This window comes from Eurosta solidaginis, chromosome 1, assembly GCF_040869045.1.
Source record: "Eurosta solidaginis isolate ZX-2024a chromosome 1, ASM4086904v1, whole genome shotgun sequence".
Lineage (NCBI taxonomy): Eukaryota > Metazoa > Arthropoda > Insecta > Diptera > Tephritidae > Eurosta > Eurosta solidaginis.
In genome coordinates, this window is record NC_090319.1 from 62,424,344 (window position 1) to 62,451,975 (window position 27,632).

Sequence of the window (27,632 nt, forward strand, 5' to 3'; positions counted from 1 at the left end):
GGAAGAAGGAATAGAAGTAGCAATTTGTCAGTCAAACAAACCACCGCTGTATAGCTAAATGGTTAGCGCAGCGTACTGATGATGAAAGCTTAGCACCCTTCGAAATGGGTCTATCTCCGCAGCTATGGCAGGTTGCCTGAAAAATTTTCAACTTACTATTCCAAAAACAAAATACAATTTTTCAAATTTAAAAAAATTAAAAAATAACAATAATTATCATTAGAAAAAAGTTTTTGTTCTGGCCTTGAGCTCGAATCGAACCTTGAATCATTTAACAATAGGCCGATAAAAACAAAAACAATTTTGCTTTATATTATTGTCATGACGGAGTGGATGGGATGATCAATCTTGGCTGCCATTTCGACTTATGAAAAGACACATACATATATATTATACTATGCTTTTAGAGCTTCTATATCATAACTTTTTCTGCTAATTCGGAGATAGAGAGTTTATCTCCGAATTATATTGAATAACGCTTAATCCCAAAATTCCATCAATTCTAAACATTTCTTTCAAAAACTTACTATTTCAGCATAAAGTAAAAATTTTTCAGCTGCGATCGGGCTTTCTTGAAACAAGTTCAGAAATAATCCGTTCTTTAACCGAACGCTGAATAGGTCGTCGATCTTTGAACAAATTCGGGGAGAGGGCGTATTCGAACTGGCATACGAGAGAGCGAGCATCCGTCCACTTAGCCGTAGATATTATGGTTATATGTATTTTATCTTAAAGTTTATTTTGTTTTATTTCAGGGACACCGATAGTGATTGTTTTTATGTTTTCAAATAAAAGGCTATTCGAAATACAGGATAACAGTTTCGAGCATGTGGATGTGCATGTTTCGTTGTGCACTATTATAATCTAGTACGATGTGGATAAAATTGAGCGAAATATCTAAAATTTTTAACTATTATTGTTATATTTTTGTGTATCATTTGTAACGTAGCGTTACAATAAACCACTTGTACTTATGCTTGTATAGCATAGTCAACAACCACTAATAGCAAACCAATGAAAAAGCACAATAATGGTGCGTTGACTTCTCAACCAGTTTCTATAGCATAGCCAAAAACCACTTGTATAGCATAGTCAACAACCACTGATAGCAAACGAATGAAAAAGCACAATAATGGTGCGTTGACTTCTCAACCAGTTTGCGGCACCACCCATATAAACATTGAATTTGCATTTTTGCAATTCAGTCCTCGCAGGTGAGCCAGCGGGAGTGGTTGTCTTTTTAAAGACAAAATTGCCACTCCGGCTAGCTAGCCGAGTGGAGGGGGGCGCTGTCATGGCGCGGGTCACCCTCCACCAGAGTTGGACGACGCGAGTGGTGTCTTCGGACTATCCTTCCCTCCGTCGCCCACCCTGGTGTTGAGCGGCCCGCTGCCTTAATGACCAAATAACCCCCCTCCCCGCGGCTCGGACTGAGCGGAAGGGGCGCTGTCATGGCGCGAGTCACCCTTCACCTGGGCTGGACGACGCGAGTGGTGTCTTCGGACTATCCTTCCCTCCGTCGCCCACCCTGGTGTTGAGCGGCCCGCTGCCTTAATGACCAAATAACCCCCTCCCCCCTCAGCTCTGATTTTAGTAGGCTGGCCGGAGCGGAGGAACCACTCCCTCTAGTTAGCTGGGGAGAAGAGGGTGCGGCCGTGGCGCGAGTCACCCCCTGCTGCACCAGGATGACGCGAGTGGTGTCTTCGGACTACCCTTCCCTCCGTCGTCCTGGTCTGGTAAGGAATGACTCGCCGCCCGAACGACCGCACGACCCCCTCTCCGCAGCTCTGGTTTCGGCCGTGAGCCGATGCGTGCGCACAAGGGGCTACCGCTGTGCCGTTAAGGTGCACTTCCCCTCCGCCACGGGTCGACCCACGGCGCCTCGGCTGGTACAACCCCACCCCCCTTACGCACCTTCTACTAGTGTGCAAGTAGGGAGGCGGGGGTGTCCAGCGGTGAAACCAGCACTAACCCGAGTCCTCGCAGTTTCTCCCGCAGGTGACTGACCCCGCCGATTACCGAGCCTGCCGAAGACGTTCGATCAACCCGATCCTGCCGAAGCCGACCGACCAATACAAGTCCGCTGGTACGTCCATCCTACCCCGCCCGGAACACGCTGCCGCTGTCCAGGTAAACCCCGTCGCCAGCCCATCTCCCCTCTCACCACGGCCCTGGTGCGCGCTCCGTAGCCCACCGCCGCATCGTCGCCCCTCTGGTGCCGCCGCTGCTACGACGACCGTTGGCCGTTCGCCATCCTACCGCCGTTAAGCCGCTGCTACGACGTCCGTTGGCCGTCCGACATCCTACCGCCGTTAGGCCGCTGCATCCGTCACGCCGCTGCTACGACGTCCGTTGGCCGTCCGACATCCTACCGCCGTTAGGCCGCTGCATCCGTCACGCCGCTGCTACGACGACCGTTGGCCGTTCGCCCCCCTACCGCCGTTAAGCCGCTGCATCCGTCACGCCGCTGCTACGACGTCCGTTGGCCGTCCGCCATCCTACCGCCGTTAAGCCGCTGCATCCGTCCCGCCACTGCGACGACGACCGTTGGCCGCTTGCCATCCTACCGCAGTTAAGCCGTTGCTTCTATCCCGCCGCTGCTTCCGTACCGCCGTACCAGTCCGTCCGTTACCCGACCGTTCAGCCGCCCTACCGAGCCTCCGTTAGTCGACGCTCCGCCCCCCTCGCCATCTTGCGACGGAGAGCTGCTGTCCGCCTAATATCTCCAGCCGTGTGTGCGTGTGTTCGTAACACATAAATATTGTGTATTTATTCAGTAGGGGTTTGTGGGACCTTTACTCGACTCTGGATTGACTGAGCGTTACCCCAGCCTTAGACAAAACCCACCTCATAAATGGCGCCCGAGCAGGGACCCTCCTCCGCAGATGACCGTGGAAAAACAACTGCAACCACCACCAACACTGCCGGGGCGGGTTCAACGAACACATCGCTAGAAACAACACACACACAGGCTCCGGAAGGCACGTTGCTGAACACCGACTCGCTCAATTGGATCTACCTACTTAGGAAGGAGAAGCTGATCGAGGAGTGTAAGGAACACCGAATCGACGTGGAAGGCCAAACCGTAGCCGAGCTGCGTCGCGCACTGAGTACTTACGTGCGAGCGAAACGCGCCAGGAAATCCAGTGAAGACCTGTTGAAAGAGCTGGAACGAGAAGTGAACGAGGAAGAGGGGAAGTTCGCTACGCTACCCCAGCCAACAACGAAGCCGATCCCTACAATCCAGATCAACAGCCCACAGCCGCACGGAGGAAAGGGAGAGAACGCACTACCGAAACGAGACGAAAAGAGCGACGGTGAACTTATGAATACCGTTCGCCGCTGGGACTTGCACTTTTCAGGGGAGGAGTCACTGCACGAATTTCTTGAGAGGATAGAGGAGCTTGCCGAATGCTACCGCATCCCCGTCGACCGACTCCTCCCAACACTGCCGGAGCTTCTACGTGGGAAAGCACTGCAATGGTACCGCGTCCGTAAGCAACACATACACCGCTGGAGCGATCTGCGGAGGGAGGTGCAAAATTTTTTTCTACCTAAGCGACACATACGACATTTGGAAGAGGCCATCCGACAACGCAAACAGCAAGGCCGAGAGAAGGCCAAGGACTACATCCTCGCACTGGAAACGCTGATCCGCCAACACCCGACGATGTGCGAAGAGAATCACCTCGAACGGATCTATGATGGTCTACGCGTGGAATACCGCCTTTTCGTCAAACGCAGCGAGGTTAGGACGATCGAGGAGCTCCTGGAGCTAACGGAAGAGTATGAGCTGTTAAGAGGCGAGGAAGCGAAACAGGGAAAAATGGTGGCCCACAGCCTATACCACCTACCCATGGAATACGACAGCAAAGAGTGCTGTTGGCGCTGCAAGGAACGCGGACACCACCGCTTCCAATGTAAGGGCCCCTGGAGGAAGTTCTGCTCCCGGTGTGGCCAAGACAACATCCTCTCCAGGGACTGCCCATGCCCTCCGACTAGCCCAATTACCGAGAACGCATCCCGAACGCCGTCCAACGCTATTAAAGGAAGCCGCCAAGCACCGTACGTCCGACCAGAGAAGCCGAGGGAACCACCCGCCAGCAAATCAACCGCAAAAACACAAGTAGATGGGCGATTCTATATACCAGTGGTCATCGAGGACATGAGCGTGCGCGCACTAGTGGATACCGGCGCCACCCTATCCTATGTAGATGATACCGTACGGAAACACCTAGAAAAGAACAACATTAAGGCACGCCCCAACAAGCGAAGTATTCAGCTGGCAGACCAAACGTGCGTCTTTACCTCAAATTCCTACCCGGCAAGGATTGTGTATCAAGGACGAACCACAGACGCGATGCTATCCGTTATCCCAAACTTGGCCGAACAGGTAATCCTCGGAATGGACTTCCTAAGACAGAGGGGAATCATCCTCACGCTGGATGGTCAGCCGCTAGAGGCCACCGTGACCAAGAGAGCACCCGAACTGGATACGCTATGTGCATTGACGAGCCGAGAACACCTGAGCGACGAACAAAACACGGAACTGGGAAACTTCCTGGCGCATCACCAAAAGCGGTTTGGCGAAATCATCGGACCGAGCACTGCAGCCGAGCATACGATTCGTCTCAAACACAACCGACCGCTGAAGCAACGATACTACCCCCGCAACCCGGCCATGCAACAAGTAATCAACGAAGAGGTAGACGAGTTATTAGCCGGAGGAAGAATAGAACCATCACGAAGCGCGTACAGCTCGCCAATCGTGCTAGTCCGCAAAAAAACAGGGCACGTGGAGGATGTGCATAGATTACCGTCAGCTCAACGCCGCCAGCGAACCAGACGCTTACCCGTTGCCGCAAATTGGAGCCATTCTCGACCAGCTGAAAGAGGCGAAATTCATCTCGACCATTGACTTGAAGAACGGCTACTGGCAAATCCCGCTCGCCAGAGCATCCCGACCATACACCGCATTTACAGTTCCTGGCAGAGGGTTGTTCCAGTGGAAAGTCATGCCATTTGGCCTACACTCTGCTCCGGCTACCTTTCAACGCGCTCTGGATTCGATACTTGGGCCCGAACTCCAACCAAAAGTTTTCGCCTACCTGGACGATATCATCGTATTGGGAGATACCTTCGAAGAACACTTGGCGATCTTGAGGGAAGTGTTCGAGCGCCTACAAAGACACAGGATGCAAGTAAACTTCGAAAAGTGCAGCTTCGTCCAGCAACAACTTCATTACCTAGGACACATCATCAGTTCGAAAGGAATTCACACCGATCCAGCAAAAGTATCCGCTGTACAGGAGATGCCCGCACCGAAAACGCTCAAAGAGCTCCGCCGTTTTCTTGGACTCGCGTCTTGGTACCGCCGCTTCGTGGCAGACTTCTCTACGCTCGCCGCGCCGCTTAACCAACTGCTGAAAAAGGGACAAGTCTGGAAATGGGAGGCGCAGCAAAATCACGCTTTCAAAGCACTCAAGGATAAGCTTTCCAGCGCGCCAATCCTTTGTTGTCCGGACTTCTCTCGACCGTTTTTTCTCCAGACCGACGCGAGCGGAGAGGGCCTGGGCGTCGTGCTCTATCAACGCCATTCCGACCACGAGAACGTAGTAGCTTACGCCAGCCGAAGCCTAACCCAGCTGGAAAAGCGATACTCGGCCACCGAACAGGAATGCCTAGCCGTGCTATGGGGTATCCGTAAGATGAGACCGTACCTGGAGGGGTATCACTTCACCGTCATCACCGACCACCACTCACTAAAATGGCTGCACTCGCTCCAGAACCCCTCTGGACGTCTGGCAAGATGGGCACTGGAATTGCAACAATATAATTTCGAGATAGAATACCGAAAAGGAGCACAGAACGTGGTAGCCGACGCACTCTCCCGCTGCCCGCTACAACACGCCGATGATGACATTTTGTACACCATAACCAACGGAACAAACGACTGGCACGAGAGGAAAGCAAGACAGGTGCGGGAAAAACCTCAAGCACATCCAGATTACCAAATCGTCGATAACCGACTCTTCCGCCACATTTCCCCGAGAAATCAACTCTCGCGGTCACCGCAATGGAAGCTGTGCATCCCAGCCGACCGACGAAAGGACGTACTACAAGAAGTCCATGACGCCGCCGCCGCCGGACATCTCGGGGTGAAGAAGACGCTTAAGAGAGCACAACAGAACTATTACTGGCCCGGGATGTTCCGCGATGTTCTCAAACACGTACGGAAGTGTATCAGATGCGCAGAATACAAAGTCGAGCAAAGACGCCCAGCAGGATTGATGGCAACCATGCAATCATCACGGCCGTGGGAAATAGTAACCGCTGACTTCGTGGGACCACTGCCCCGTTCCAAGCAAGGAAATACTTGTCTCCTCGTCATGGTGGATAAATTCTCCAAGTGGGTGGAGTTGATCCCAGTGCGCCAAGCGACAACGACAAGCGTAATCAAAGCACTCCAAGAAAGAGTCATATACCGATTTGGCTGCCCGAAAACCTTCCTCACCGACAATGGTAAACAATTCGTCGGGAAGGCATTAGCAGCGTTTTTGAACGACCACCGCATCGATCACAAGTTTACGGCAGCTTACGCCCCGCACGAAAACCCCACCGAGCGAACCAACCGAGTCGTGAAAACCATGATAGCTCAGCGATGCAAGGACGACCACCGCACCTGGGACCAGGAGATTCCGCAAATAGCATTCGCGATAAACACGGCTAGCCACGAGTCGACAACAGCATCAGCAGCAGAAATCAACTTCGGTAGAGACCTTACAGCACCGCAGCAAGTGCGCACGGAGGGTGCAGTACCAGCAGAGCCACCAACCGTACCACCGTCCATCACCAAGTTATGGGACGAGATAAAAGGGCACCTAGCCAAAGCTTCAAAGCAACAGAAAAAACACTACGACTTACGCAGACGGCAATGGAAGCCACGCATAGGCGAGCAGGTGATGAAAAGGGACCACCCACTCTCATCCGCGGCCGACAAATTCGCCCAGAAGTTAGCACCAAAATTTTCCGGCCCGTACTTGGTGATGGAATATGTTTCCACGAACACGGTGAAAGTAGGCCACCCGGGGCAAACAAAGCAACAACACGCGCACTTGCAAGATTTAAAGCCGTACAAATTCTAAACAACCCTCGTTTTGCTTACTCATTGCAGGAACCAACTGTCCAACAATGAGTCGAAAACAGCGGCAACACACACCACCGGACTCACCGAAACCGATACGCCCGTGGCGCCCGCCGTTTGAGGCAACAGTGTGGCCGGCAAACAAACCAAAGATTCAGAGAATCCAAATTTTTCATGGGCCACCAATAGAGCAACTAATGGCCATAAAAGAAGACCCGCAACCAGAGCCACAGGGACGGGGCGACACCGAACACAACGAAATGAAGAAAACGACATACGAAGAGGGGCACCCCGATCCCGAACAATTTTTCGGGGAATTAAAACTAAAACGCCCGACAAAACGGAGCAAAAAGTGCTGGAAATTTTATTGGAAGAACCAGCGCGTCAAGGTGAAGATGATGGGCGAGAACCGGGCGAAAGTCTCGCTGATGGGAATCAACCGAATGGTACAAATCGAATGAGACAGCAAGAGAAGAGGCCGCCGCATTTCTTTTTTATATTTTTATATTTTCATACCTTTTACAAAAACTTGTTAGATTTAAGTCAGAAATGAATTTTAAATTATTTTCATAAAAAAAAAAAAAAAAAAAAAAAAAAAAAAAAAAAAAAATTACAATAACATTAACTCTGTTAGATATAAGTGGAATGACTCTGTATATTTTTGGAAAAAAAATTTTTTTTTAATAAAGTGCTTCGCCCACATGCACACCGGCACAAGACCTAGGCCATGCCTGGAGATCCATCTTTCCCCACCGCAGCTTTCCGTCAACCGAAGTGGGAGGGGGACTGTAACGTAGCGTTACAATAAACCACTTGTACTTATGCTTGTATAGCATAGTCAACAACCACTAATAGCAAACCAATGAAAAAGCACAATAATGGTGCGTTGACTTCTCAACCAGTTTCTATAGCATAGCCAAAAACCACTTGTATAGCATAGTCAACAACCACTGATAGCAAACGAATGAAAAAGCACAATAATGGTGCGTTGACTTCTCAACCAGTTTGCGGCACCACCCATATAAACATTGAATTTGCATTTTTGCAATTCAGTCCTCGCAGGTGAGCCAGCGGGAGTGGTTGTCTTTTTAAAGACAAAATTGCCACTCCGGCTAGCTAGCCGAGTGGAGGGGGGCGCTGTCATGGCGCGGGTCACCCTCCACCAGAGTTGGACGACGCGAGTGGTGTCTTCGGACTATCCTTCCCTCCGTCGCCCACCCTGGTGTTGAGCGGCCCGCTGCCTTAATGACCAAATAACCCCCCTCCCCGCGGCTCGGACTGAGCGGAAGGGGCGCTGTCATGGCGCGAGTCACCCTTCACCTGGGCTGGACGACGCGAGTGGTGTCTTCGGACTATCCTTCCCTCCGTCGCCCACCCTGGTGTTGAGCGGCCCGCTGCCTTAATGACCAAATAACCCCCTCCCCCCTCAGCTCTGATTTTAGTAGGCTGGCCGGAGCGGAGGAACCACTCCCTCTAGTTAGCTGGGGAGAAGAGGGTGCGGCCGTGGCGCGAGTCACCCCCTGCTGCACCAGGATGACGCGAGTGGTGTCTTCGGACTACCCTTCCCTCCGTCGTCCTGGTCTGGTAAGGAATGACTCGCCGCCCGAACGACCGCACGACCCCCTCTCCGCAGCTCTGGTTTCGGCCGTGAGCCGATGCGTGCGCACAAGGGGCTACCGCTGTGCCGTTAAGGTGCACTTCCCCTCCGCCACGGGTCGACCCACGGCGCCTCGGCTGGTACAACCCCACCCCCCTTACGCACCTTCTACTAGTGTGCAAGTAGGGAGGCGGGGGTGTCCAGCGGTGAAACCAGCACTAACCCGAGTCCTCGCAGTTTCTCCCGCAGGTGACTGACCCCGCCGATTACCGAGCCTGCCGAAGACGTTCGATCAACCCGATCCTGCCGAAGCCGACCGACCAATACAAGTCCGCTGGTACGTCCATCCTACCCCGCCCGGAACACGCTGCCGCTGTCCAGGTAAACCCCGTCGCCAGCCCATCTCCCCTCTCACCACGGCCCTGGTGCGCGCTCCGTAGCCCACCGCCGCATCGTCGCCCCTCTGGTGCCGCCGCTGCTACGACGACCGTTGGCCGTTCGCCATCCTACCGCCGTTAAGCCGCTGCTACGACGTCCGTTGGCCGTCCGACATCCTACCGCCGTTAGGCCGCTGCATCCGTCACGCCGCTGCTACGACGTCCGTTGGCCGTCCGACATCCTACCGCCGTTAGGCCGCTGCATCCGTCACGCCGCTGCTACGACGACCGTTGGCCGTTCGCCACCCTACCGCCGTTAAGCCGCTGCATCCGTCACGCCGCTGCTACGACGTCCGTTGGCCGTCCGCCATCCTACCGCCGTTAAGCCGCTGCATCCGTCCCGCCACTGCGACGACGACCGTTGGCCGCTTGCCATCCTACCGCAGTTAAGCCGTTGCTTCTATCCCGCCGCTGCTTCCGTACCGCCGTACCAGTCCGTCCGTTACCCGACCGTTCAGCCGCCCTACCGAGCCTCCGTTAGTCGACGCTCCGCCCCCCTCGCCATCTTGCGACGGAGAGCTGCTGTCCGCCTAATATCTCCAGCCGTGTGTGCGTGTGTTCGTAACACATAAATATTGTGTATTTATTCAGTAGGGGTTTGTGGGACCTTTACTCGACTCTGGATTGACTGAGCGTTACCCCAGCCTTAGACAAAACCCACCTCATACATTGTTTGATGAGTTTTATTTGTTAAACCAAAGTTATTTAATTAATTTTGAGTTATTTTTTTAAATTAGGGCCCGTATCGTTGTATACGGGCCGTGTTCGAAACCCATTTTTTAAATCAAACTTTGAAATCGTGAATCGGATATATGTTAACTCGGGACCATACGCACTATTAGATTCATATTTTATTTTAATTTTTATGGTTTATAGTTTGACAGATTCATACTTATAACTTGAGTGAAATTGGTTTTCCTTGCGTGATCGTATAACACGATACGGCCCAAGATCAACAATGGTTTGAGATTTGATTCAACTCAATTCGTGCCCTGAGACTTTCGTTCTCCATTTTTCACAAAAAGAAAATAAATAAATAAAATAAAAACAATAATAATAAAAATAGTGATTATTACTGATTTTTTCACCAACAATTAAAAAAAAAATGAATTTAATATCCCGGCAATTCATAAGCTGTCGTATGAATATATGTGCTATGATTTTAAACCTGTCATATGTGCTTTGTTGTTGTTCCTCATATAAAATTCTTGTAAAAACATACAATTCAGCAGCCTACGTATATCGGGCGTGCTAAGTTTTTTATTTTTTACGGCCTTTTCGAGCTGATAAGTGGCGGTACTATTAAATTGAGTATACCGTTCGGTGGGTATTGAGTTGGGAAGCCTGGAAATTAAAGATTTCTGAGCTAGCTCCCTATTAGCCTTGGTGTATCGCACAACTCCCTCGCCTAAAATTTTAATCGCTGTTGATGCGTTTTCCGGACGCCTAACTTTTGAGCATTCAAACCTTGACATAGTAATAATCGCGCCCAACGTGGGGCTCTTGCCATACAATTTTACTCTTCATTTCAGGTAAAGCGGACAAAGTGAGAGGCTTAAACTTTCGCTGGGCTAAAGGTATGTGCCCTTTGTAGTAGTATTCTTTTGGTATAGTATATATTATGGAAATCTTGAAATTGAAGTTTTTTTGAAGTAAAGTTGGCAAAAAGTTCTTCCGAAGATGTAGAGTCCTGTTCGTGAGCTGTATGCGCTTTCTGCAAATATGAGTAACGTTATTACACTAAATGCACGTCATCATTGACACTTTGGAGCCACGTGCTTAGTTCCATGCTTATCTTGCTTGTTTGATTATGCGCAACTCCTAACTCCTTTTTAACTCGCCTAATCTAATTAGATGAGCTTTCTTATCGGGGAACACCTCTTGGTATTACCAATTGGCGCCAGTTAACTCAGAAAAAAAGGACGGGAATGACTTGTTCGACGGCCAAAACCGACGTCTGCATCATATGCTGCAAGGGCTGCGTGCCGAAGGACCAATATAAAAGTAAGATTTTACCTGCTCCAATACTTTTGAGTGCTTATCTGCAGAGCTTTTGATAACCGACTATCCGAAACACAAGGCAAAACCGTGTAGAATTTTGATCCCATGAGGCATTTATTAAAGCAATAATGAGATAATTAAGGATATATATTTGTTTAATGATAAAGTTTAATAAGGGCTTTAAGTTAAAATATTGACTAATTACTTCATTAACCCTCTGTGTGAAATAGGTATTACATTTAATTAGATGTGTGTCTTTGAAAATCTGACAAATTCCTCCTAATTTCCAGTACTGGTCAAAACACTTTCGTAATATCCCCAGAAGTTTCCACTCTTACTCTATTTCCATTCATATTTAAAAAAAATGCCATTGCAGTCAATAAGTTTATTGAAATATTGCACAATTAATAACAAGATTTAGTTAACGTTTAATAAAATAACAAATAAATATACATATATGCTTACAAACATAATATTGCAATAATTTAAGAACATTATTCCATAACAATACAAAAATACGAAGCTGATCTTCTATATACACATTTAAGTATATATAATTAAATTTTTAAAAAGAATAGTAATAACTTGAAAACGTTAGTTTACAAAGGAAATAACAGAAAAACGAAAACAAAAATATTAAAACTAAAACCAATCTCGGTCTCAATTACCTTTCGTTCGCTTACAGATAATACAACATTAGAAAAACTTTGTTTATCTTTAATTTAAGTTTGAGCGTGCGCATTCCAGTCATGTTCCTTAATTGAAAATATTTGAAACTGGGTTTGAACTCCACAAGATCCCTTCATTTTATTCGCGCTTTTCAATAAGCTTGTGCTATGAATTGTCAACTAGAACATATATAAAGAAAGCAGAGATTGCTAGACTGCTCACGTCCGATGTGAATATATTTCATCTATTGTTCCACAGAGTGTTTCATTTCATGTTTTACGCAGTGGCGGAAAGCATCCCAACCCTCCGATTTGGCGCTGGACTGCGAAAAAGTAAAGCCAGTTAAGGTATTAATTGTAATTTCTTAAAATAAAAAAAATGTCTATACTTAAAGAATATTTACGAATATGTTATGAAGAGAGTGATACAGGGAGAGTGAATACCTCACCCCTGGGCATAAAAATTTAGCCACTGATTTTTCTTTAGATTTGTGGTTAAATTTTGTCAATACGTCTAAATACCATTCAGTTGTCCAGAGTGGATGATCGCCATGTCTCGGGATGGGAAAGGGGTAAATACGCAAATGGCAAATACCCGGTAAATTGAATATATGTATATGGTAAAAATGGGTAAATACCCAAATATTTACCCAAAAGAAAAGTAAAAATAATCTTTTGAAAAATATGGGAAACAAACGCATAAATTAAATCCAAAATGAACCCGATTTGTAATGTATTGGTGGGTAGTTATCCCTTGCGCTATCGTTTAAATTAGTTTTAATTTGTAATCCAGCAAAAATTTTAAATGAAACAAGTAAGGAAGTCTAAGTTCGGATGAAACCGAACATCACATACCCAGCTGTACACTTGAAATGCTGTTGTTGTTTGTTTTGTGTGCTTAATAGTGTTACAAGGCTGCGAAATAATACATATATATATGGTTCTATTCTGAACTAATTTTTTCGAGTTATGGCTCCCGAAACATAGAAAATTGATTAGTCATAAAAGGGGCGGTGCCACGCCTATTTTATAAAATTTGAAGTGTTTCCTATTTATTGTTTTAAATCCACTTGGGAAATGAAATACCATTGATATAAATCTCTTTTTTGCAAAGATATAGCTTATTTTATTCGTTCACGACCCTTTTAAAAATCTTTATATAAAAGTGGGCGTGGTCTTTAACCGATTTCGTTAATTTTTCTTCAAAGCATTCCTTATAGTAAAGGCAACCTCTCTGCCGAATTTTGTTACGATAGGTTTAACGATTTTTGATTTATGATTATCACCGTGGTGTGATGGTAGCGTGCTCCGCCTACCACACCGAATGCCCTGGGTTCACATCCCGGGCAAAGCAACATAAAAATTTGAGAAATTAGGTTTTTCAATTAGAAGAAAATTTTTCTACGCGGGATCGCCCCTCGGCAGTGTTTGGCAAGCGCTCCGAGTGTGTTTCTGCCATGAAAAGCTCTCAGTGAAAACTCATCTGCCTTGGAGATGCCGTTCGGAGTCGACATAAAACATGTAGGTCCCGTCCGGCCAATTTGTAGGGAAAATCAGGAGGAGCACGACGCAAATTGGAAGAGAAGCTCGGCCTTAAATCTCTTCGGAGGTTATCGCGCCTTACAGTTATTTTTTTTTATAAACTTGATTTTATCACAAGTGGGCGATACCACGCCCATTTAAAAAAATTTCAAACAAATTTCAACATTCCTGGTGTATTATTTACTAAATAATCAGGTTTTTTGTGTTTTCCAAAATGTTATATATATAAAAAGTGGGCGTGGTTATCATCCGATTTCACTCATCTTCAATACCAATCTATTCAGGGTCCTGATAAGCTCGTGTACTAAATTTGGTGAAGATATCTTAATATTTACTCAAGTTATCGTGTTGACGGACGGACGGACATGGCTCAATCAAATTTTTTTTCCGATACTGATGATTTTGATATATGGAAGTTTATATCTATCTCGATTCCTTTATACCTGTACAACCAACCGTTATCCACACGATAAGTACAGCTGGGTATAAAAATAGTCCGAAAAGATATCTACATTGGAGCGTTTATATTCGCTATGAGCTCATTTGGGAGGCCAAAACCTATGTATTTCCCTTCTTGCAATGGTCGTCCTATATGAGTCATTAACTTATATCATTTGAGCATAAATAAGAGTCCGACATAAGTCTTAAAAGGCTTTTAAACAGCTATGTTATACTCTACTGGAGCTCTTTCCGGCTTAATTTTTAACTCTAATAATAACTCAGATTATATGACACTTAATTGGTGTTTTTATTACGTATCGTCAGCGCTTATTGGGGGCGTATACCACACCAGGACAGAGCGTGCAGCTTTGCGGTCACATTAAAAATGTCGAGAAGCGTCAATGAGCATATAAAAAAAAAAAAAAATAATAATTAACAAGTAAGGAAGGCTAAGTTCGGGTGTAACCGAACATTACATACTCAGCTGAGAGCTATGGAAACAAAATAAGGGAAAATCTCCATGTAGGAAAATGAACCTAGGGTAACCCTGGAATGTGTTTGTATGACATGTGTATCAAATGGAAGGTATTAAAGAGTATTTTAAGAGGGAGTGGGCCACAGTTCTATAGGTGGACGCCATTTATGGATATCGCCCTAAAGGTGGACCAGGGCTGACTCTAGAATTTGTTTGTACGATATGGGTATCAAATGAAAGATGTTAATGAGAATTTGAAGAGGAGTGGGCTTAGTTCTATAGGTGGACGCCTTTTCGAGATATCGCCATAAAGGCGGACCAGGGGTGTCTCTAGAATTTGTTTGTACGATATGGGTATCAAATGAAAGGTGTTAATGAGTATTTTAAAAGGGAGTGGGACTTAGTTCTATAGGTGGACGCCTTTTCGAGATATCGCCATAAAGGTGGACCAGGGGTGAATCTAGAATTGGTTTGTGCGATATGGGTATCCAATGAAAGGTGCTAATGAGTATTTAAAAAGCGCGTGGGCCTTAGTTCTATAGGTGGACGCCTTTTCGAGATATCGCCATCAAGGTGGACCAGGGGTGATTCTAGAATGTGTTCGTGCGATATGGGTATCCAATGAAAGGTGCTAATGAGTATTTAAAAAGCGCGTGGGCCTTAGTTCTATAGGTGGACGCCTTTTCGAGATATCGCCATAAAGGTGGACCAGGGGTGATTCTAGAATGTGTTTGTGCGATATGGGTATCCAATGAAAGGTGCTAATGAGTATTTAAAAAGCGCGTGGGCCTTAGTTCTATAGGTGGACGCCTTTTCGAGATATCGCCATAAAGGTGAACCAGGGGTGATTCGAGAATGTGTTTGTGCGATATGGGTATCCAATGAAAGGTGCTAATGAGTATTTAAAAAGCGCGTGGGCCTTAGGTCTATAGGTGGACGCCTTTTCGAGATATCGCCATAAAGGTGGACCAGGGGTGATTCTAGAATGTGTTTGTGCGATATGGGTATCCAATGAAAGGTGCAAATGAGTATTTAAAAAGCGCGTGGGCCTTAGTTCTATAGGTGGACGCCTTTTCGAGATTACGCCATCAAGGTGGACCAGGGGTGACTCTAGAATGCGTTTGTACGATATGGGTATCAAATGAAAGGTGTTAATTAGTATTTTAAAAGGGAGTGGACCTTAGTTCTATAGGTGGACGCCTTTTCGAGATATCGCCATAAAGGTGGACCAGGGGTGACTCTAGAATTTGTTTGTACGATATGGGTATCAAATGAAAGGTGTTAATGAGTATTTTAAAAGGGAGTGGGACTTAGTTCTATAGGTGGACGCCTTTTCGAGATATCGCCATAAAGGTGAACCAGGGGTGATTCTAGAATTTGTTTGTGCGATATGGGTATCCAATGAAAGGTGCTAATGAGTATTTAAAAAGCGCGTGGGCCTTAGTTCTATAGGTGGACGCCTTTTCGAGATATCGCCATCAAGGTGGGCCAGGGTTGACTCTAAAATGCGTTTGTACAATATGGGTATCATACGAAAGGTGATAATGAGTATTTTAAAAGGCAGTGGGCCTCAGTTCTATAGATGGACGAATTTTCCAGATATCGCCGTAAAGGTGGACCAGGGGTGACTTTATAATGTGTTTGTACGATATGGGTATCAAATTGAAGGTATTAATGAGGGTTTTAAAAGGGAGTGGTGGTAGTTGTATATGTGAAGGCGTTTTCGAGATATCGGCAAAAATGTGGACCAGGGTGACCCAGAACATCATCTGTCGGGTACCGCTAATCTAGTATATAAAATTCTTCTGTCACGGTGTTAGATGCTTAACTCCTCCGAAACGGCTGAACCGATTATAATGAAATTTTGTGAGCATATTGGGTAGGTCTGAGAATCGGCCAACGTCTACCTTTTTTCGCTACGTGCCTAGGGTCTTGAGATGAAAACGTGGACCCGGGTACCCCTAGAATGTGTTTATACAATATGGATATCAAATGAAAGCTGTTGATGAGTGATATAGTACAGGATAATTTTCATGCAACTGGGAGGCTAGGTTCTCGAGATATAGCCCAAAACGTGGACCCGGGTACCCCTAGAATGTGTTTATACAATATGGATATCAAATGAAAGCTGTTGATGAGTGATATAGTACAGGATAATTTTCATGCAACTGGGAGGCTAGGGTCTCGAGATATAGCCCAAAACGTGGACCCGGGTACCCCTAGAATGTGTTTATACAATATGGATATCAAATGAAAACTTTTGATGAGTGCTATAGTACAGGATAATTTTCATACAACTGGGAGGCTAGGGTCTCGAGATATAGCCCAGAACGTGGACCCGGATACCCCTAGAATGTGTTTATACAATATGGATATCAAATGAAAGCTGTTGATGAGTGATATAGTACAGGATAATTTTCATGCAACTGGGAGGCTAGGGTCTCGAGATATAGCCCAAAACGTGGACCCGGGTACCCCTAGAATGTGTTTATACAATATGGATATCAAATGAAAACTTTTGATGAGTGCTATAGTACAGGATAATTTTCATACAACTGGGAGGCTAGGGTCTCGAGATATAGCCCAAAACGTGGACCCGGATACACCTAGAGTGTGTTTTTACATTATGGGTATCAAATTGAAGCTTTTGATGTGTGATATAATACAGAGTAAGTTTTACACCGCTGAGTGACTAGGGTCTCGAGATATAGGCCAAAACATCGACCTGGATACCCCTAGAATGTGTGTGTATTATGGATATCAAATGAAAGCTGTTGCTGAGAGCTCTAAAGTTCATTGTGATATTCGATTTAGTCGCATCAACCTGGCAAAACAGATAAATATACATGCGAAGCCGAAATAAAGACAAGAATTAATAGTACCCACATACATTTACCTACGTCCTATTCGATTTGCCTGAAATTTCGTATACAAATTCGCCTATATTAGTATTTACGATGCTTTTTTCCGGAAAGTATACCAGAGACGGACTGGGACTGGGATTAGGACTAGGACTGGGACTGAGACTGAGACTCGGAGTGAGACTGGAACAAAATACATACCACCCTCTGGGACTGGCAATAAGAGATGAAGAAGAAGGAGAAAAACTTGAGAGAAGAGAAAAGAGAGGAGACTGAGAAAGAGATAGAATGAGACGAAGATGGAGATGAAGCGAAAAAGACGGGGGGAGGAGTGAATAAAAAGATTAGGAAAAAGTGTAGAGGGGTAGGGCAGAGTTAGGCGGAAAAAGCGTATTAAAATGTATGCAGAAGGGCCAAATTTAGGGCAGAACAACGTCTGCCGGGTCTGCTAGTTTATTTATATATGTAATACCACGAACGGAAATCCTGCCAAGATTCCAAGGGCTTTTGATTTCGCCCTGCAGAACTTTTTCATTTTCTTCTACTTAATATGGTAGGTGTCACACCCATTTTACAAAGTTTTTTTCTAAAGTTATATTTTGCGTCAACCAACCAATCAAATTACCATGTTTCATCCCTTTTTTCGTATTTGGTATAAAATTATGGCATTTTTTTCATTTTTCGTAATTTTCGAAATCGAAAAAGTGGGCATGGTCATAGTCGGATTTCGGCCATTTTTTACACCAATACAAAGTGAGTTCAGATAAGTACGTGAACTAAGTTTAGTAAAGATATATCGATTTTTGCTCAAGTTATCGTGTTAACGGCCGAGCGGAAGGAGAGACGGTCGACTGTGTATAAAAGCTGGGCGTGGATTCAACCGATTTCGCCCTTTTTCACAGAAAACATTTATCGTCCTAGAATCTAAGCCCCTACCAAATTTCATAAGGATTGGTAAATTTTTGTTCGACTTATGGCATTAAAAGTATTCTAGACGAATTAAGTGAAAAAGGGCGGAGTCGCGCCCATTTTGAAATTTTCTTTTATTTTTGTATTTTGTTGCACCATATCAATACTGGAGTTTAATGTTAACATAATTTACTTATATACTGTAAAGATATTAATTTTTTTGTTAAAATTTGACTAAAAAAAATTTTTTTTTTTAAGTGGGCGTGGTCGTTCTCCGATTTTACTAATTTTCATTAAGCATACATATAGTAATAGGAGTAATGTCCCTGCCAAATTTCATCATAATATCTTCCACCACTGCCAAATTACAGCTTGCAAAACTTTGAAATTACCTTCTTTTAAAAGTGGGCGGTACCACGACCATTGTCCAAAATTTTACTAATTTTCTATTCTGAGTCATAAGGTCAACCCACCTACCAAGTTTCACCGCTTTATCCATATTTGGCAATGAATTATCGCATTTTTTCGGTTTTTCGAAATTTTCGATATCGAAAAAGTGGGCGTGGTTATAGTCCGATTTCGTCCATTTTAAATAGCGATCTGAGATAAGTGCCCAGGAAGCTACATACCAAATTTCATCAAGATACCTCAAAATTTACTCAAGTTATCGTGTTAACGGACGGACGGACGGACATGGCTCAATCAATTTTTTTTTCGAAACTGATGATTTTTATATATATGGAAGTCTATATCTATCTCTTTATACCTGTACAACCAACCGTTATCCAATCACATATAATAAGTATATTAACACTCTGTGAGCTCTGCTCAACTGAGTATAAAAAAAAATTGTTTAGTTAAGCGGTTTTATTGAAAACAATACTTACATAAAGTAATAACAATATTAAAAGCTAGAAAATAATTAGGTAGGTCCTAGGTACTAGTCATCACACTCTTCATCAATCTAGGGCGTTGATCAGACAATTAAATAAAAGCGTTGGACGCGTGAAATTTCTAGAAATGTGAGGCATAGTATAACCTTATTAAGGTTCAGTTGGTCTTATATATAAAATTGTTTAGTCTTTATTTAATTGTCTATTATTTCTCATTCTATTTAGTTCATTTAGTGACTCATTATTACAAGGACTCTTTCCTGACAATTTGTTACAATCTTAGTTCTCAATACATAATCCTTCCAAAAACTTTACTCGACTCTGCGCCACGTATGCTTGTCCCTCCTCGAACTATAAAATATTTTGATGTCACTTCTACCGGATTGTTCCAAATATGAGCCAAATCGGACATCATAGGTCGCTTCCTATTCATGTATGTGTTTCAAATATGGACCAAATCGGACCACAAATACAATTTTTTTGAATATCTCGATCCTTGCACCACCTAGTGGCGATTTTTTTCACAGGCCGCTTTCTATTCATGTATGTATTATGTGTTCCAAATATGAGCCAAATTGGATCACAAATATGATTTTTTTGAATATCTCGATTCTTGCGCCACTTAGCGGCCATTTTTTTCATAGGTCTCTTTCTATTCTTGTATGTATTGTAACGAATTCAGGGAAATTCCGCTTATTCCAACCTTCTACTGATGTTATAATCGCGAAACTGTTGAATAAATAACTCCAATATTCAATAATGCAAAATGGTCTTTATTAGATTACTTTGAGGTACAAAAACACTTATACTTCACAACAAATAGCGTGCTTAAATCAAACTGAATTGTCATTCCTCAGCTTGCGCTGCTTTTATACTCTGTTGCCTTGTCCGTATACTTCTCCTAAGATCTAGTTGTTTCGGGAACAGTTGGATGTCATGCTTGGTTAGTTACCAGCTATAAACATGTATATCTGTAGTCCACGCCTCTACCATAGCCTATGCGTAAGTAACTACTTCGTTGATGATTACGTGTTTGTGTGTATCTCTTCGTTGCCTTGTATGCATGTGTTAAATGATGATTGATTTGTTTACGTACACACGATTGGCTGCTTCATGTTTTTTTATTGTTGCGTGATTATTTATTTAGTATCAGCTTAGTGATGCTACTATTCGTCACAGTATGTGTTCCAAATATGAGCCCAGCCGGACCACAAATACGATTTTTTTGAATATCTCGATCCTTGCGCCAGCTAGCGGCGATTTTTTTCACAGGCCGCTTTCTATTCATGTATGTATTATGTGTTCCAAATATGAGCAACGATTTTTTGAAATATTTCGATCCATGCGCCACCTATCGAAGTTTTTTTCTTATTATTGCATTGTCATCGGGTTCTGAACTATATTCCAAGTTTCAAGCTTGTAGGTTATCGGAAAGTTACTTAAATTTCAATTAAAAAATTTCTTTGCAACGACCGTCAAGCTAAATAAAACCGTTTAAAAGGAATAGCAAGAGTAACAATAACTTACAAATGTAATTCATTTTGTATTGAAATTAAAAATTGTCGTAACAAAGTATGAATATTTGTTCCAAACTCGCTTTTAGGGCTTTAAAAAAAATCAAAAATTAAACTTTCTTTTATCCTCCTACGCGTTTCGACGCTGTTCTGATTCCTACATTGCCCACCTATTTTGGACTCGTTTCGGATTGTTAAATTATGAGCGGCGTGAGCATGTTTGAGGGGTAGCTTTGTTAGCGTAAATATGTGTACCCTCTGAACATTCTCGAAGCGCTTACAGTTCTGGGGATCAATTCCCTAACTGTGAAGAACTGAAAAATGTACACTTATTGAAAACTCATTGCAAAATTTACACTTTAAATTTTCACTTCAGGCTACTAAATGAGTTCATAAAGAGTGCAAACGGTCCAGAGTTTGGACACCTTTCAGACTAATTGTTGGCTCTGAGTGTTTGCTGGGTTGTTTGTTTAAAATCAAAACGAACATTTTTTAATTTCAAATGACGTATAAATTTAATTGCTGAATTGTAATTCCAAGCAGCCTCGATTGGAATGATTTTTAAATATCCAAAAAAACGATACAAAAAAGGAATATTCCGGGTATTTACCCATAAAAATGGTAAATACCTAGTACAATCCCATCTCTAGCCATGTCTCGTCTGCCGTTTCAAAGACCCGGTTTATCAGAATTGGATTGAATGGCTGACCTATTTGTTACTCACCGTTTTGTTTTTATAAAATAAAATGTACAATAGGGGGAACTGTCGAGATGACGTCGAACATGACGGCTGAGAGGTATACTATTCTTCCTCGACTGCCAGATCGAATACGGCTGTCGCAGGATTTTCTTGATAAACCCCTTATCTCGTAATAGTTTGGAGAATTTATCTCATACCACATTTACACGAATACATAAGACGCTTTAATTGATTTCGTATAAAAGAATTTATGTATTTCGAAAACGCTCTTTAAAATTTATTAAATTAAATTAAAATAAATTTTCAGTTGAGATAGAGCGTTTTCGAAACGGCACTGGAGATAAGGTGATTTCACTCTCAGCCGTCGCTAAGTGTGTAACGTTTATTGTAGGCAGCCATAGGTTTTGGAAAATGCAAGATAGCGATTTCTAAATTATTGTTGAAGATATTTTTTTTGGGAATGATTTCAGAAACCGTTTTATAGTTCTGTTTGGGTTCTATAGTTAATAGCTTGCCAAATTTTTGGTTTTTAGTGTGTGTTGTTTTTTTTGGGAATAATTTTGAATCCGCACCGTTAACAGTTCGATCTCCTTTCGAAACGTTTGCGGCATCGTTACGTGATCAGTTCGGAATCTCTTTGGGTGTATTGTGGGAAATATGTCAGGATGATTTTGGTGTTATTTTGGAACTTTGCAGGAATATTTTCTAGATTATCCCGTTACCACTTTGAGTGTTCCACCAAATTATCCAGTTCCATTAAAGTTACTGATTATTCAAAAAAGTATATTCTTCTAAAAAAGTTACGGCAACTTTTTTCGGACCGATAAATTTTCCAGTACCAGGTACGTTTTTTTTTTCTACCGCATACGATTTCCCACCGGTTACTTTTAGGCGCCCGTCGCAGTTTGGCGATAGCGTGCTTGCCTACTCCAACGAAGGTTCTGGGGTCAAGTCTCTGGTAAAGCACATTTAAAATAATTTGGGAAATGGTTCTCTAAAATCGAGGTTGTTCTCTGGCTGATTGTTTGTGTGCTGCATCTCAGGGTAGCTTTAGCCATATAAACAAAAAGGGGTTCATGATGTATATTGGAACGATTTTCCGTTATCCCTTGTCAAATTTGGTTTCAAGACAAACCGGTTTCGGCGTTGTACCATCATCAGTGTCGATTTTCTAGATCACGGAAAATCGTTTCAATATTCATCATTTATCTACCCTGACGGAATATCAACAAAACAAAATAAGTCATAACTGCACGAGTCAAGAAAAAGAAATATACGTCGGGGGTCAAATATAAAGTGGGGAAGAAAGAAGGAGGCTGGGCCTGTCTTCTCTCCCTTTTCAGCGAAACTTGCGCGACGCAATAGGAACTGTGCTGACCCCTATTTGTTTAAAGTGCCCCAAGACTTTGCGCAAGTTGCACTAATACACAAAAACTGACAATTTTCTTACACTCCTCTTCTAGAGCCCCCATACCGAGTTGATCTAATATGCCACAAAGACAGAGTATCAAACAATTTACATAAGCCTCGGTTTATACGAAATTATTCGAGTCCCACGGGTAAGCTATCGAACATTGTGTATTGCGTAGCACAACCCGTTGTCTACAAAATCACCAACAGAGTTTGTTGCAGGGAAATAGGTATTTTAGCTAAATGCGTCTTGTTTGAGCCCTGCAGAAAAGGCTAGTTGGTATCGCTAACGTCCTGTTCGACTCGCGGAAGTGTAACGTACACCTAGCGTGAATCCGCCCCTTTGCGCAATCAAGGTGGATTGCCCCTAGCTAGCTCAGTGTGAGGGGTCGCGGCCCTTAACCCTTGTCCACCTTGATGCGGGGCGGATGTTACAATCATCTCTATCTTCTGACTTCCATGCGTACCCCTCGCAGAAAGCCCACCCTACCATGGACCGCTCGATTTGTTTCGCCTGGCAGCGAGTCCCCTTTTACTTCTGCTCCAAATGACCCCACTCACTTACCCTCACGTCATCCTTCCCCACCCCTACCGATTGATTTTAGCCGACCATTTCAATTTCTTTTCCAATTTCAATCTAACATATTATTTATGTGAAAAAATCTTAATACTATACAAAGAAATCGATAAAAAAAAATGTATCTTATGGCTATTGAGCCAAATACCAATGCTTATGAAAAATAATGATTTAGATCAGGACAAAAAAAAACTTATATCACACTTGAACCAATATATGTATATATATGTGAATATTGACAGGTACCACATAAAAAAAATTTATAATTGTTTACAGGTTCACCAAAAACCACAAAAAAAAGACACACTGAATAAAAATTTAAACCGTTTTCCAAAAAAAATAGGTTGCTGAACGGTATATGTATACATATATATATCTATAGATTCACATACGTGCTTTCAAAACTTAAAACGGTAATATGTATATATTCTGAAAAATGTTCGATTTACGACACTGTACCAAAAAATAAGAAATATGTACATGTAACGGAATTATTAAAAATACCATATTACAAAAAAAATCAATCTTTCGTTTATTCTCGAATTTTGGCCCAAAAAAAAATATTATTCATTAGCATGTATATAATTCAAACAAGAATAGTTTTATCTATGTTATAACAATTTCCATCATGGGATATATCCCTACACATGTTTTCCAATCACAGATTGGCAATTTGTTCAAGGCCTACTTGGTCACCAAAGTTCATCCAAACGCTTATGTGCTCAATCGGAGCCACTTCCACATTATCCGAACAACCACCCTAATGCCTACCTACGAGAGCGATCTCAAGGGAGTTCAGGGGTTTGTTGCAGGGTTTATTGGCCACTGCACGATACAAAAAAAAACGTATTTTCTTAAAATGCTCCGTTTGGAGTGCCTTTTTAGTGCCCTATAGGTGCATTTACATTTTGCAAGGTTCAAATTTACATGAAATTTACTAAATACAGGAACAAAATATACATATAAAAACACCTAAACTATACTATTATTATACATCCAAACGCCTTCCTCCTATTACTTCCGCTCCTCGTCGATCTCGAATTGTTGTTGTTGTTAAAGGTATATATTGCTTGCAGTCTCGACTGCCGGAACCAGATAACATATGGGGATATTTTGTTTTCAAATATAGGTGATGGGTATAGGTGACCAGTTTAAATGCATACATGGAAAATATAAATGTCCGGTAAAATGTAATAAATAATTTCCCTGGCGCTGTTGGAGCTTTCGTCATCCGCGGTGGCCAGATGACATTCCCACCATAAAAATTTATTCCACATCCATATGCAGCAGTTGGGTTAAATTAGTTTACCGACGGACCCGCTATATGTTTTAAGGCCAAAAGCCTTATATAAAAGCAAGCTTTTTTTAAAAAAAAAAAAAACAATTTTAAACTCGAAAAATTCGATCTAGCACTCTCCGCGCACAGGGAACTACTTTTAAATTTAAATCCCTTTCCTGTACTCACCACGATCGGAGCTATCATATGGCTACCATCAGGCAACCCTTGGAATGGAGCTTTTTATAATTTCCCCATATGGGTATTTTGTCATTATCTTTAGTATGACATTTGGTGTTTATTTACATTTTAATCGTGTGGTCAAATTTATTCGCGGATATAATTATACTCTTAGTGTGATTATTTAGTGCTAAACTCAGTGGTAAAGTGTTTTAAATCATTATGGGTGGATGAGGCACTGTTCTGCAATTTGTGCGCTGTGCACCGCCTCTAGACTGGTCATCGGGGACGACCAAAACATCACCACCTATCACGACATTGCCTTATAATTAAGCGTTCGACTGCAAACCTGCGTCCCAAAATATATCGGGAGAGGTGTGACAAGACGCGCTTTGGATCCAGGATCACAACTCCGAAAGCGGAAATCAAAAATTGTATCTCTGCCAAGAGATATTTGCAGAAGACATAATAAGAAGAAATCTTCATATGGCTGGCTGTTGTGATTTCGATGGGTTTTACCCAACACAAAAAAATTGTGCACTTATATAAGTGTATTGTGTGGATTTACGTTTTTATGCCCAGACCCACTAAAATAGTTTTTTCTTTTTCTTTCTTTTTTTTCTTTTCAGCGCATACCTTCGGAGGCTCCGGCTTGGGCCCTTTGCTGCCATACTGCCATACTCGAGCGGGACAAGGTGCGCTCAAAGCCCAACGCGACGAACACCCACACCCTGACAGAAGTTTTACCGCTTGTGAAACGTGGCGAATTTCCCATTTTTGTTAATTTTTGCACGCTATTCACAATAAACAGCAGCCGCCGCCGCGTGGTTGAAATGTGCTCGCCTACCACACCGGAGGTCCTGGATTCAAGTTCCGGGAAAAGCAACATCAAAAGGCTTTTGCCTTTGTTCGAGCTGGATTAATTAAGGCAGTGTTACTTTTTATGACAGAACATCACGTTCTGCGGAAAAGTTTGAGCACCTGTGGCAACGTCGCGCGTTCTTTGAATGATATTGTGACGAATACTAGTGACACTAAGTTATACTCACATCACTAGTCTGATGCTAAGTAAATGAAGCCACAACAACAATAAAGCAGGCAGTTATTTGTATCTACATAAACGAATCAATCATTGTCTACCCATATGTACGTACACGCAGCGAGAGAGACGCAGAAACACATGCATATATCTTATCTGAGATGCTCCCAAAAGTATCCAATTATCTGTGGAAGTATCACTCACATATACACGCGCATATGAGAAGCTATAACGTGCATCTGTAGTTATGTTATAGCTGGTAGGAAATTCTAGAAATAGAAACGCCTAGAAATGTGTCAACGAGGAAACCAAAAAGTATAAAAGCAGCAGCAGCTGAGACACGACGAGTTAGTTTGATTTAACCACGCTATCTGTCGAGTAGTAGAAGTGTTATTGTGAAGTACTTTAATAAAGGCAATTTTGCATTATTGCATAGTGGATTTATTTATTCAACAGTTTAGTGATTCGAACGTTAGTAGAAGGTTGCAAATAAGACGAATTGCGCTAAATTCGTTACAATATGTTGACAATCTAGTGATTATCATTGGCAAATCAAACGCAACTTACAAATTTTCACTTTTCTATTGCAGCACACTATCAGCAAAATACCATCAATTAAGTAACAATTTATCACTACTGCTGTTATTATTTTATTATTCGACGACTCGAACACACCCAAAGTTTGAAGTATTTTCCTCATACATATTATCTGTGATGTTATGGGCAGGTATTTGTGCCAGCTGCAAAATCCCCGCTGGGTTTTATGAAACAAAATAACTTGGCGCGATATACCTCCGAGGAGATTCAGGGCGAGGTTCTCGTACAATTTGAAGTAGCACTTATTAATTTTTCCTACAAATCAGCTAGGCGCGACATACATATTTTGCTGAGAAGCTTTTCATGATACTTGAGTTTAACAAATCACTAGCAATGGGCGACCAGCTTAAAAAAAAACTTTGAGTGTGTTCGAGCCGTAGAATAATAACAGCAGTATTGATAATTTTTACTTAATTAATGGTATTTTGCTGATAGTGTGCTGCAGTAGAAAAGTGATACCTCACACGTTTTCAACCTGTCACTGGAATTCTTCGTTATTCCCGAAAAATGGAAAATGTCAAGGATAATCCCGCTACTAAAGCCTGGTAAACCAGCTAACGAAGGGGAGCCTTATCGACCGATATCACTCCTTTTGCTAGTAGCTGAGACATTGGAAACCGTTCTGCTCCGTCATTTCACGGCAAATCTTCGCCTAGCCAGGCACCAACATGGCTTTCGTAAAATGTACAGCACCACCACCGTGCTCAATGCCATTAACACTCAGATTAATTACGAATTAAATCAGCAAAAACCACATCATAGGACGGTGCTCGTGGCACTTGACTTGTCAAAAGCTTTTGACACAGTCAACCGCGGCACGCTACTCCAAGACATAGAAGGCTCACACCTTCCCGCTTGTCTAGAAAGATGGACCGGCAATTATCTGGCAAGCGTCGGTTGAATTTAGGAACGAAATTTCTAAACCTAGCAAAATTAAACAGGCGGTTCCACAGGGTTGTGTCCTATCCCCGCTTCTGTTTAATTTTTACATATCAAAGCTCCCTTCCCCACCTGAAGGAGTCACAATCATTTCCTATGCTGACGACTGTACGATTATAGCTACAGGACCTGGCCCTTCATTCGATGACTTAGTTTCTAAAATAAATAGCTATCTCCCCGATCTTTCCGGTTTCTTCACCTCGCGCAACTTGACATTATCACCGACAAAATCCACGGCCACCCTGTTTACGACGTGGAAGGAACAAATGTCGCAAATATTGGACGTACGCGTCGATGGTGTCACACTACCGACTGTCAGTCACCCAAAGGTCTTAGGGGTAACGTTCGATAATGATCTACCCTTCAAGGGTCATGCCACCGAGATTGTTTCGAAATTACAAAGTCGCAACAAAATCCTCAAGTCGCTTGCCG

General features: G+C 43.3%; 2 protein-coding genes across 8 annotated transcripts in view; one reads left to right on the plus strand and one right to left on the minus strand.

Annotated features, from left to right (window-relative positions):
- Ire1 (serine/threonine-protein kinase/endoribonuclease Ire1) overlaps positions 1-933 on the plus strand; it is a 65,810-nt gene extending 64,877 nt beyond the window's left edge. The window contains exon 10 of the mRNA XM_067756549.1: positions 756-933. The gene's annotated coding sequence lies outside the window, so the exon portion shown is untranslated. The remainder of the gene's footprint in view (positions 1-755) is intronic.
- A 10,616-nt stretch (positions 934-11,549) lies between these two features.
- MICU3 (Mitochondrial calcium uptake 3) overlaps positions 11,550-27,632 on the minus strand; it is a 66,255-nt gene continuing 50,172 nt past the window's right edge. For all 7 annotated transcript variants that reach the window (XM_067756615.1, XM_067756593.1, XM_067756604.1 and 4 more), the window contains one exon: positions 11,550-12,170. In XM_067756615.1, coding sequence (XP_067612716.1) covers positions 12,093-12,170 — 78 coding nt within the window. In that variant the 3' untranslated portion in view covers positions 11,550-12,092. The remainder of the gene's footprint in view (positions 12,171-27,632) is intronic.